Source organism: Pseudophryne corroboree, chromosome 1 (genome assembly GCF_028390025.1).
Source record: "Pseudophryne corroboree isolate aPseCor3 chromosome 1, aPseCor3.hap2, whole genome shotgun sequence".
In the NCBI taxonomy this organism is placed as follows: Eukaryota; Metazoa; Chordata; class Amphibia; order Anura; family Myobatrachidae; genus Pseudophryne; species Pseudophryne corroboree.
In genome coordinates this window covers 477989095-478001085 of record NC_086444.1, presented here as the reverse complement: position 1 = coordinate 478001085, position 11991 = coordinate 477989095, and the positions used below count along the sequence as shown (strand labels likewise).

Here is an 11991-nt window from a genome sequence, read left to right as displayed (position 1 = left end):
TAATGCAAATAATATGCATTTTCATCAAAAAAGGTGCCCGACGTTAGCAGAGCTGCCAGCTGACTTACACCAGGCATCTCCTGCTGCATAGTGTATTGAGGCAAGATGTATGAGGACTCATCTGTATCCAAGCAGAGGCATAGGTCACAATGTTAGCGGCCATGTGAGTGCTGTGTGCGGGTGGGTTGGTTGTGCAGTAGTGTTCGGTATATGTGTAAGGGTCACTATGTGTGTCATGTGTATAAATGCATTAATAATGTGCGGCAAATGTGTAAGGTGCACTATGTGTGTCAATATGTGTATAAGTGCACTAATAATGTGTGTCATATGTGTGCATTACTGTGTGGTAGTATGTGTATAAATGCATTACTAATATGTGGCATTATGTGTATAAGGTGCTCCACTGTGTGGCGTAATGTATAGAAAGGGCACTACTGTGTGGTCTAATGTGAATAAAGAGCAATATGGTGTGGTGTAATGTGAATAAGGAGCAATTCAGTGTGATGTAATGTGAATAAGTGGCACTACTGTAACGTATATAAGGTAAAGTGGTACTACTGTATGATGTAACGTGAATTAGGGACACTATCGCATAAAAAAATGTAAATAAAGTTGCACTACTGTGTGGCTTAATTTGATTTGGGGGTACTATTGTGTGGCCATGCCCCTTCCCAGCAAGAACACGCCCCTTTTTGGGCTGTGCGCCAAATTTGCACGCTGTTCCTATTTAAAATATGGGGGTTAGGCACACCAAACTGACGAATGCTATGGGTGAGGGGTGACAGTGCTGGGAAAGGGGTGCCAGGTCAAAGGCAGAACTAGCAGTGGCGCTAGGGGGCACCAGTGAAAATCTTGCCTAGGGCACCATGTTGGTTAGGGCAGACTCTGAGGCGTGGTATCACCATTTCAGATCGCTACTACTGGGGTAGCGAGATGCCCATCCCTTTATGCAGCTAAACCTGATTACTATGGGTGCGATTTGTGTGATAACGGGGATCAATTTAGAAAGGATATTGGGTGTGATGTATCATTCGAATACCACCCTTTGTGTCACTATGCTCAGCTATCACACCATGTTGGCTGTGATATGATGGTGCAAACTGAGCTATCATACTGTGTTATGTGACTACTATATCTGATTCTGGCCTAGGCCACATCATTAAGCAGACTCTCTCTTTCAGCACTCTTCCAGCAGTCTCCCAGACATTCCAGAAGACTCAGCAAATGCATATCCACACTAAAGCCCCATACACACGGGGAGATGTGTGCTGAGCAATCTGTCAGTGACCGCTCAGCACACATCTCTCCCCCCGCTCAGCACAGTGCTATGTGTGCTGAGCGAGGGACACGGTGGGGGTGCCTATCATTTCATCCAGCGGTGAAATGAGCGACCGGCTAGATTGTGCATGCATGCAGGCCACCGCGATAGCGACGCGCGGGGCCACACATCACTATCGTTTTAAACAAGGATCTCTACGTGTGTACTCCCCTATATCCTTCATTTCATGCATAATTACCAGCGTTTTAAAATATTTCCCAGGGACATTTTGCTGTTACAAATGCATCCATGCAGGATACACACGGTATTGTCTCTGCATACCTTGCACTACAACACTAAAAAAGAATAAGAATTGTCGCACAGACGAGATAAATTTACAAATTAATTCTGCGTGTTTGTTCTTTCCCCGCTTATCATTAAGTGGATGTCACAATATTATCACCGGGGGGTGCTCCTGGAATAAAATTCAGCATATAGTATAACAAAAGAGAGAGAAGGTATTCCTTACTAGGGCACACTCAGAGACAAATATACTAATATTTACTTAAAGTCAACGCCCCACCAGGGGAGGTGACCAATAGTAGATTAAAATATAACTTTTATTGGTATACGTTAAAGCTTACGAAATATGTGCAAGTGAAAAAATAATAAATAATAATAAAAAATAAAAAATAAAAGTGAAAGTTTATAAAGTGTGCTAAATATCTGTGATATTAAAAAGCTAAACCACTGTAAATGTGTCTAGTGTCTAATATTTATTCTTCCAAAAAAGAGTGTGTATCACTTATTTCTGTGGTTCCATCAGATGTTGCTACAGTTGTTACAATATTGTAGCAACTTATGTTAGAGAGAGAATGAGTTTGTTTCAATTTACTATAATGACCTCATTCCTTTATGCCTGACTCTCCTCACATAGTGGCATGGAGTATATGCGGTATCTAAATGTCATTAAGGCATAACACACATCCATCTCCTAACATAGTATTATATACCACAATTGTGTATTTAAATTATTTAATAAATATTCCAGGATACACACACAAAAAGTAATAAATAAATAAATAAACTGCTGCATTCAATCGGTCAATGTTGAATAGTGAGACTTCACGTCAGGCCGTCGTATGGCGCATGCGCGGAGGTATCATTGCGCTCCATGGAGCGCACAGCTGACATTGAGGAAGTAACTTGCGTTCCAGGGACTCTGGGACGATCCCGCCGACGGGACGTCAGGCCGTCATACGGCGCATGCGTGGGGGTATCATTGCACTCCGTGGAGCGCACAGCTGACATTGAGGAAAATAACTTGCGTTCCAGGGACTCTGGGACAAGTACAGATCCAATGAAACATATTGAAAGGGAATCTTTAGATCAGAGGTTCTCAAACTCGGTCCTTGGGGGCACACACAGTGCATGTTTTGCAGGTAACCCAGCAGGTGCACAGGTGTATTAATTACTAACTGACACATTTTAAAAGGTCCACAGGTGGAGCTAATTATTTCACTTGCGATTCTGTGAGGAGACCTGCAAAACATGCAATGTGTGGGGTCCTGAGGACCGAGTTTGAGAACCTCTGCTTTAGATAGATATAGGGAAAAACATACATATATACAGATAAGTGGAGGGTTATTTTCCATAGTGTAGTCAGTCTTCTACTCAGATAGATATAATTCAATATACCAGTGTACATATAGTATATATTTATACCTTATACATATAACTTAGAGTACTTTAGCTTATAAGATGTCATGGGAAAAATAAAATAAAAATACGAAAAACATTAATCCATTGCCCATAAAATCAAAAGCTTCAGCTACCATGCTGTATTTCTTTGTAAAGATCTTTCAACCAAAGGAAAAAAACCTCATGTATGCATAAACATGCATCTGTATATGCATATACATCAATTGCATACACATATGTAAATGTGCACTGGATGCACATTCACACTGTACTTGGGAATTCCTGCAGGGCACCATGTAGGTTTCTACTTTTTAGTTGTTAATTCTATACTTCCGCTCTTCATTAAATAAACAATATAAATATTTATATAAAAAATATTAATATATAAAAAATAAGGCCACATCATTAAGCAGACTCTCTCTTTCAGCACTCTTCCAGCAGTCTCCCAGACATTCCAGAAGACTCAGCAAATGCATATCCACACTAAAGCCCCATACACACGGGGAGATGTGTGCTGAGCAATCTGTCAGTGACCGCTCAGCACACATCTCCCCCCCCCCCCGCTCAGCACAGTGCTATGTGTGCTGAGCGAGGGACACGGTGGGGGTGCCTATCATTTCATCCAGCGGTGAAATGAGCGACCGGCTAGATTGTGCATGCATGCAGGCCACCGCGATAGCGACGCGCGGGGCCGCACATCACTATCGTTTTAAACAAGGATCTCTACGTGTGTACTCCCCTATATCCTTTATTTCATGCATAATTACCAGCGTTTTAAAATATTTCCCAGGGACATTTTGCTGTTACAAATGCATCCATGCAGGATACACGTGGTATTGTCTCTGCATACCTTGCACTACAATGCATATCCAGTCCAGTAAACTGTAGTTACACTATTCAACATTTTGATTTTTAAAAACTCAATAAACACTAACTTATAAAGATCATAGACTCAGTTATATGCTGCAAATGAGGAATTTTAAAGTGGATTTGAAAAATAGATAGGGATATTTCCTGGGACATAGAAATTAGGGGCAGACATAATCTATACTCAGACTTAAGTTTGAGCTGTACATACATAAGTTTATGGAGTAGATAATATATACCCACACATAATAACAGAGACACCAGACCCGCCCCCAGAGCCATCCTCCTCCTGAACTCAGTACACTACACAACAAAACAGCAAGTCACGCGCTGCTCAGTCACATGTTACCCGAGGCTACGATCCGCCCACACACTGCGTTCAACCAATCTTTTTGCGAAGGGGCGGGACCTTTATCGTTCCCTATAAGAGCGCCGGCGAAAGGCATTTCTATGATTCCCAGCTGAGAGTGGCTTGGCACAGAGGTATGAGGCGGATATTGGTGGGAAGGCTCTAGGGCTGAGCACAGAGCGGGAGGTGGGGGGCGCTGTTCCCAGGGGTAATAGCACCAGGCCAATTTGGGGTCCGGCAGAATGTCCCGTACTGTTCAGTTCTATCTGTGACTATGTGATGCCGCTCACGCAGAGTAGTGGTGCATTGGCAGGGTTTGTCTCTTGCTGCACAGTACAACCCTTATGGAGGCATGTAGCCGGTATCGTTGCTTGCGTATGTGTGTTATGTAAGCGGGGAGTCATCTCTGGCTCCGGGCTGTGTACTTAACGATGATGGCTGCATCCTCCTTGCTGCGGCTGCCGGGTTGTGTATGGGCATGCGGGGCGCTATGTCTATGCGGTGCTGCATGTTGGCCGAGGGAGTCGTGCTGGTGGTGCAGGGTTTATTGTCTCGCATGCCAGGGTGGGGGCAGTGCAGGTGGGGGTTGGGAATGTCCTTCCTGTGTCTGCTAATGCAAGCTTGTGCAGCTGCTGGATGCTGGGAGTCAGGGCGCTCCGTGTACGTGCTGCAGTGCTTACTAATAGCTGCTCATTAGCTACACTTTGTCAGACGAGTATTAGTAATGCCAGTGACTTGTATTGTAGCGATTACCCAATAATCTGGTTATTCGGTCTTTCCTTACAGCAAACAGGTTTTAGTGTACATCTGTAAATGCCTTCGCCTGCACTGTGGCTTAACATTCTTATGGGGCTTGTTTATCAATGCCTGCTAAACAGATTTACTGCTACTTTATCACTCCCCACTTTATCTCTCTCCAAGGCTTAGTATCATGGATGGATGAAGCCAGAACTTTGTGGGCCCAATAGCAACATTAAGTGGCCATGTTCCAATGCTTCTAGACTCCTCTACTGCAGTTGTTACTTCTATGGCCCATAGTCTGGCCCTAGTTCACATTGGAGGGCTGCCTGTATACATTATGCCACACAGTACCCTCAAGTCATATTATGCCACACTATAGTGCCTCTACTTCACACTGTCCCACATTACAGTGCCCCAGTTCATATTGTGTAACACTATTGTGTGCTGTAGATCATTCATTACCACCTTACAATGGGGTATATTCAATTGAGGTTGGATCCATATCGACATGCATTTGTCGGAATGGATCTGAAAAGGGCTATTCAATGCCCATCTCAATTCGACTTTAAAAAAGTTGAATTGAGAGGGGGGACAGCAGCGCTGCAGGAGGATGTGGCACAGCCGCAAGACCTCACTTGCTGGAGCCGGCCACCTGGCTCCAGCAAGCGGGGCCTCACTTGCTGGAGCTGGTGGATGCTGCTGTGAGGGGTGGCTGTGACATATCCACCTGCAGAGCTGTGCTGTAGCGTGGCTCTCCCCGTCTGCCCGCGGTTCTCCTCCTCTCAGGTCCCTCATCTCGGTTTGACTTTTTTTTAAGTCTAACTGAGATGGTCGGAAATGGGGCCAAAACCTGTTGCATTTGGCCCAGTTTCCCTCAGAAGCACATGAATCGGCAGCTATATCGCCAATTCATGTACTATTTGACAAGTTGAATTCCCCAACTTGTTGAATTAAAATGCTGGGGACTGAATAGGTCGGAACCCCTTCCGGCCTGAAAGTCAAAAACTGTTGTCTTTTCAACAAGACTGCAGTTTCGACCTTAATTGAATATACCCCAATGAGTAGGGACAGGGTCACCAAGGCAAGTCTAAGAGCCCTTATATGCCACCCAATGGTGAAAAATGTAAATAATGCATGTAACTCTACCAGGGAAGGTGGGCCCCATAGCAGCTGCATTCCCTGCACCTATGGTAGCTTTCCCTTGCTTAGTACATAGATCCCCAAGGGCTCTAACTAGTATACATGGAAGCTGCTTCATACAGTAATTCAGTTCTCGCCTATTAGACTTCTCTATGGAAAGCCCCGCTGGGACAGACCATGTGAGCCTTTTTTGCCTAATAACAGCAACATAAGCCTGAACTTGGTGCATGTGCAGAGCAGGGTGTCTGTACCAGTGTCCCTACGGAAAAAGCCGTAAGGGAGGCTTCTTAATTGACAGGAGTGCTAGGGCTCTGTTCATGGGAACATAGTGACTGGAAAATATCACTGTCGCAACATATCTGTGATGTACTGTATAGTAATGTTTTGTAGCCATTCAGGGAAACTTAAGTCCAGCATTAACATAGAAACATAGAATTTGACAGATAAGAACCAGTCGGCCCATCTAGTACCTTGCATGCTGACGTCTGCCATGGCAGATGCTGAACACAAGCAGGTGGTGTGACTGAAGAGAAGTAACCTTCACTGCTCCCCTCCCACTACAGGTGCTTCAGCTCATCTCACCATCTTCAGTGAAATGGAAACTTGGGTCTATTCATGAAGCAGTGGAAAGTGTGCAGAAATTAGCTTGTGGGGAAGTTGCCCATGGCAACCAATCAGCTGCTCTGTACAGTTGTATAGTTTGCAAATTAGAAATGTTACTTCAATGCTAATTGGTTGCTATGGGAAACTTCCCCATCAGCTGCTCTGTACAGTTGTATAGTTTGCAAATTAGAAATGTTACTTCAATGCTAATTGGTTGACATGGGCAATTTCTCCACTGGTTCACTTCTCCACACTTTTTTTTAAGTGCTTCACGAACAGACCCCTTGTTGGTGTTTTGTTATTCTCCTAATCGTTCTTATACTATTGTATGTGGAAGTAATTCTAACCCTAATCGGGGGAACTGCTGGAGAAAACAAACCCCTTCTCTGATTAGTACAAAGTGAAAAGCCTGGTTATCAGTGAGGGCTTTTCACCTCATGAATAGTTCATAATGCAATCTAGACATGGTGTTATGTTTTTGGGAGAATAATTACTTTTCTCAGTTGCATAAGTAGTGTTGGGCTGCAGCTCCCATTAAAACTAAAGGCGCTGTACAAACATAAGAGCTGTAATTTTTTCCTTTTCTGTGAAATATAGAGAAGCCATACTACTTAGGCTTTTTCCAGCTAAAATGCTGCAGAAAAGGGGTCGCTAAGTAGACCCTTATGCTGGCCATACATTGGGATGACCAGCATACGATTCCTCATAAGATTTCCCTACATTCCCCCTGGGAGCCCCTAGCGCACGATTTGGTGTTTTCTGTGCATACGATTAAGTATACAATCGATTGTGTGCCTCACATAAAGCAAGTGATCACCTGGAAGGAAATGCCACTCAAATGATGCTGATTGTATACGAAGTATTGTATGTGCATAAAACATGGTACGATGTGCATACAATTACAGCGGATAATATGGAGTGCACATATAATCTGAGGAAGCAACATACGACCCACAGGGCCGTGCATCGTAGTCATACCCAAAACATGTGTAATGTGCATACAATGTATCATACGATGTGTCCAAATCATACATTCCTATGTGATCTCGTACAAGTGTATGGCCAGCTTAAGGGCTCATTTAAAGAGACCTCTTTAGGGAGTCTAGAAAGGTATTATGCCGAGGTTATGTTCTCTCCATTACTTAACAAACGGTGAGCTTGGCTTGCGGCTCTTTATCACTGTTCTGCTTGCCCCTTCAGTAGAGGATGCTAGCAATACAGTCCCCATGGCCAGCAGTGGGGTCACTGCAAACAGCCTTTCTGGCATCTGAAGCCTTCCAGGCATTGCTGAGTGAAAGTGTAATGTGCAGACTGCCTTTGCACATGCGTATTATACAGCAGTCCGTCACGGACAGCGGTATGCTGCCAGAAACAGAGCGATGGAATCCGATGATGAGGGGACACGGCAGGACTTCACTAGAAGTGTAATTTAATATACTGGCTACATATTTGGTATCTGAATAATATCTAATGGCATCTTATAATGGTATCTGAAATATGAGTGACATCTTGGCAGGCCCCATAGAAATCTAGGGGTTGGTAATATCTTTCAGCGATGGTCAATATTTGCTGGTTGACTGCTGTTTTCAGGGGATATCCCACAAATTGGTGTAGACCCCCCCCCCCCTTCCCACCTAAATCTGCCCCTTAGAGCCAATGGTTAAATAGTAATACTTCATATGCAGGCCTTAACCTAGAAACATTGCCATATTTGATGTATTTGGAGTTGCCTGCTAACTTTTTTTTGTTTCATCTTCAGATCAGAAATCATGACCCCATACATACTTGCAGCTGGTATATGTCTCTGTTTAACAACTGTACTTGCTGCTCCAGCAACTGATCCAGCCTTGGACCAGCATTGGGTGCTATTCACAAATTATTACTCTAAAGCTTATGGCGTGGTAAGTTGTGTATGCTGTGCTGTAATTGACTCATTAGACTGCCTGAAGTAGTTGGAATTGTTAGTAATGGGTGTGTTTGGAGAATTCAGTTCTGGAATACTGTAATGTGTAAAACACAGCATATCTAATAGAGTAATCATAAATTTGGCCTACATTACTAGTGTAGCCTAGCACAAAGTATTCACTAACAGTCCACTGGGGCACGGGATGATGTGAATGGCCTAATACACTCAAGTGCTGCAGATAATCTGATCTATAAATAATTGGAATAAAAAAAAACACTTAAGGGGTTCTCATTATGGTCACTAAGATGACCCTTGGGTGTTTGAAGCCTCCTTTTTATCATGTTTCTGGGGATAGGTGAGAACACTGTCAGTATACGTGCGTCAGCTTCACAAACAAAATTGTGCTACAAGCAGTGTATATGCATTAAAGGTTTCTAGCCAAACAGTGTTAAATAAAATTAATGGCAATATGTAACTATGTAGTTTATATTGTATGTTTATAATCTCACAATGGTGATTTAAATAATGCGGTTGCTCAGTATTCAACTACAGTATACAGTTCTAAAGATATCCAGAAAATGTATGTGGCAATAAATGGTTAAAACATGTCTTCTGCAGAAAGAAGCAGGTTGGAGGAGGATGGTATGGGAAAAGAATCTGAAGATGATTGAAATGCACAATATGGAATCTTCAATGGGAAAGCATTCTTACAAGCTTGGTATGAATCAGTTTGGTGACATGGTGCGTACACAATCTTATTCTATAGATGTTTGTGTATGTTGTATACAGGGTATTTACTTATCTTATTCCTGTGCTCTTTAGACAACTGAAGAATTTAGGCAATTGATGAATGGATACAAGCATAAACCCAAAAAGTCAGCATCTACTTTCATGCCACCTTTGAACTTTGAAGCAAAGAAGACAGTTGATTGGCGTAAAGAAGGATATGTAACACCAGTTAAAGATCAGGTTTGTATTTAGAACGTGGAAAGTTCATTTGTTAGGAAGACCTCTCTTGTCTGGTGTTTTTTGGGTTTTGTTTGTTTTTTGTGTAGAAAACTTCCTGTATATACAGTGCCTTTTCACTTTAATGGGCCCTTTTTAATAAAAAAGCAAACCAACATTACTCTCCCATTTACATATGTATGCAACATTCTGGTGGACCAGGTACTGATACACGCATGCATTTATCTTCGTGCTTGGATGGCCTTTATGGTTCTGATAGTGCTGAAGACCATTTAGGTATCTCCTGTTAACGGAGATTATCACCATACTAATACTCGTACACAACTTTGTTTTATCTGAATGTTCATATGTAAAATGTATCTGGGTATTGTTTCTGTAGTATTAGATGTGAGACTACAGCCTCTCTTGGGAATATGACCTTTCGGTGTCTTACATTATCTAATTGTCTGTCTTCAGGGTCAGTGTGGCTCATGCTGGGCTTTTAGTTCTACTGGTGCTCTAGAAGGACAGCACTTCAGGAAGACCGGAAAACTTGTATCACTGAGTGAGCAAAACCTTGTTGACTGCTCTAAACCAGAAGGCAATGAGGGTTGTAATGGTGGTTTGATGGATCAAGCCTTCCAATATGTTGTGGACAGTCATGGCATTGATTCTGAGGAGTCTTACCCATATATTGGCAAGGTAAGCATTATTTGTTTTTAATTGTGGAACTGGCAAACTTGACATCCTAATGGCACGTAGGACCATCTTCTAGAAGTGTCCTCCACTATATTGGCATTCCCCTTTGACTGATAAACCCCTCTGTACTAATCTTGATAGGATGATCAGGATTGTAAATTCAGCTTGGAAGATGCTGCTGCAAACGACACTGGCTTCACGGATGTAGAATCTGGGAATGAGAAGGACCTCATGAAAGCTGTGGCTTCAGTTGGTCCTGTTTCTGTAGCTATTGATGCTGGACACCAGTCATTTCAGTTTTATCAAAGTGGTAGGTCTCTTGGTGTGCGATTTGCTGCACAGGCTTTGCTCCACACGTGTACTGAGGCTCTGGTTTTGTTTCAGGTATCTACTTTGAGCCAGAATGCAGCAGCTCTGAACTAGACCATGGTGTTCTTGTTGTGGGATATGGATTTGAAAAAGAGGATGTAGATGGAAAGAAGTACTGGATTGTTAAAAACAGGTAAGCGGTTAATTGCTTAATACTTGCATCATTCCAATATGCTGTGGTTTGGCTTTAAACAAGTGTTCAATGTACTATTTTTGTGCTGTATATGGCACAGAAGAACCCCATACTATAGAATATTCTTGCTGACTAAGACAAAATGGATGTGGTTCGTTTTTTTTTTTTTTTTCTTCATGCTGTGAATCTTTCAATAACTTTTCATGCCATAGTCTGGCTCCAGAAACTGGCACTGCACCTGCAAATCCTCAGATTCTCAGGAGCCTTTAAAGAAAAAAAAAAAAAAATCTAATGTGGCCAGGATGTAGGTCGCAGGTCTGCACTACAGTACAATGTGGGGTTACTTTAGTTACAAATGTTGCTTATGGTATGGACTGATAAGTTTCAAAACTTTTATGGTTCTTAATACATAGGCCCCTTAATCTTATGTATTGAAGCCTTATAGCTTGTCTTTACTGTGCATATACTAATTTGTCATTATCTTATTTTAGTTGGAGTGAGAAATGGGGCGACCAAGGATACATCAAAATTGCCAAAGACAGAAAGAATCATTGTGGAATAGCAACAGCTGCCAGCTATCCTCTAGTGTAGTTTTTAAGTATTTAAGGCAAAGATTTTAGGTATATCTTCATGGTGAAGAACTTTAATTTTAACACTCGGACGCTACAAAATCACATTTGTGTGCTGGGAATTCTTAAACGAAGCTATTTTAGTATTGTTTACATGTTTTTTTATTTGGTTTCTATGTGAAATAAACTTGTTTAATCAAATGTACACAATGGCTTCTACTTCATGCTAACTCCATGTTGTGTGGAGGCAAACTATAGGGCCATTTCCATGTGAGCTGGTGCTCAATGCAAAGTGTAGCAGGTATGCAGTTCAACTTGCTGCACAGATCAGTGATGTATTGCATGAATGACAGTCTTGTGTGTAATAACACCAGTCAGAATATATAGACAGTCACATTATAGGTTGACAATGTTCAACTTAATGTAATCTGTGACTTCACTAGGAGCCAATGAATTGTGAATATTTATGATGTGCATAAGGGCTTCCTAATGAGGTTTCTGAGTGACATCTAAAGCATTTAATGGCCTACCCATCTGTATGTGATAATGGCTGTACATTGATTTGTGAACGGAGGCTTTTTTTAACACTGCAATCCTGCTCACCCTGCCTGTTTATAGAATAAATTACAGTAGCACTATCTATGCACTTATTGATAGGATTTAAATATTATCTCTGCTTAACTTTACAATCCCTGCAGTTTTCCCTAATTA

General features: G+C 42.2%; 1 protein-coding gene across 1 annotated transcript; it reads left to right on the top strand.

The window, feature by feature from the left end:
* Positions 1–4210: 4210 nt before the first annotated feature.
* On the top strand, positions 4211–11490 carry CTSL (cathepsin L). Its single transcript, XM_063913761.1, has 8 exons — positions 4211–4309; positions 8419–8560; positions 9184–9306; positions 9388–9534; positions 9988–10212; positions 10351–10519; positions 10594–10711; positions 11203–11490. The coding sequence occupies exons 2-8, from the start codon at positions 8429–8431 to the stop codon at positions 11300–11302; spliced, it is 1014 nt and encodes a 337-aa protein (XP_063769831.1). The 5' UTR covers positions 4211–4309; positions 8419–8428; the 3' UTR covers positions 11303–11490.
* The last annotated feature ends 501 nt before the right edge of the window (positions 11491–11991 follow it).

Coding starts and splice junctions, on each gene's coding strand:
- CTSL (XM_063913761.1), top strand. CDS start 8,429: ATGACCCCATACATACTTGCAGCTGGTATATGTCTCTGTTTAACAACT. Junction 8,561..9,183: donor ACTCTAAAGCTTATGGCGTG/GTAAGTTGTGTA, acceptor TGTCTTCTGCAG/AAAGAAGCAGGTTGGAGGAG. Junction 9,535..9,987: donor TAACACCAGTTAAAGATCAG/GTTTGTATTTAG, acceptor GTCTGTCTTCAG/GGTCAGTGTGGCTCATGCTG.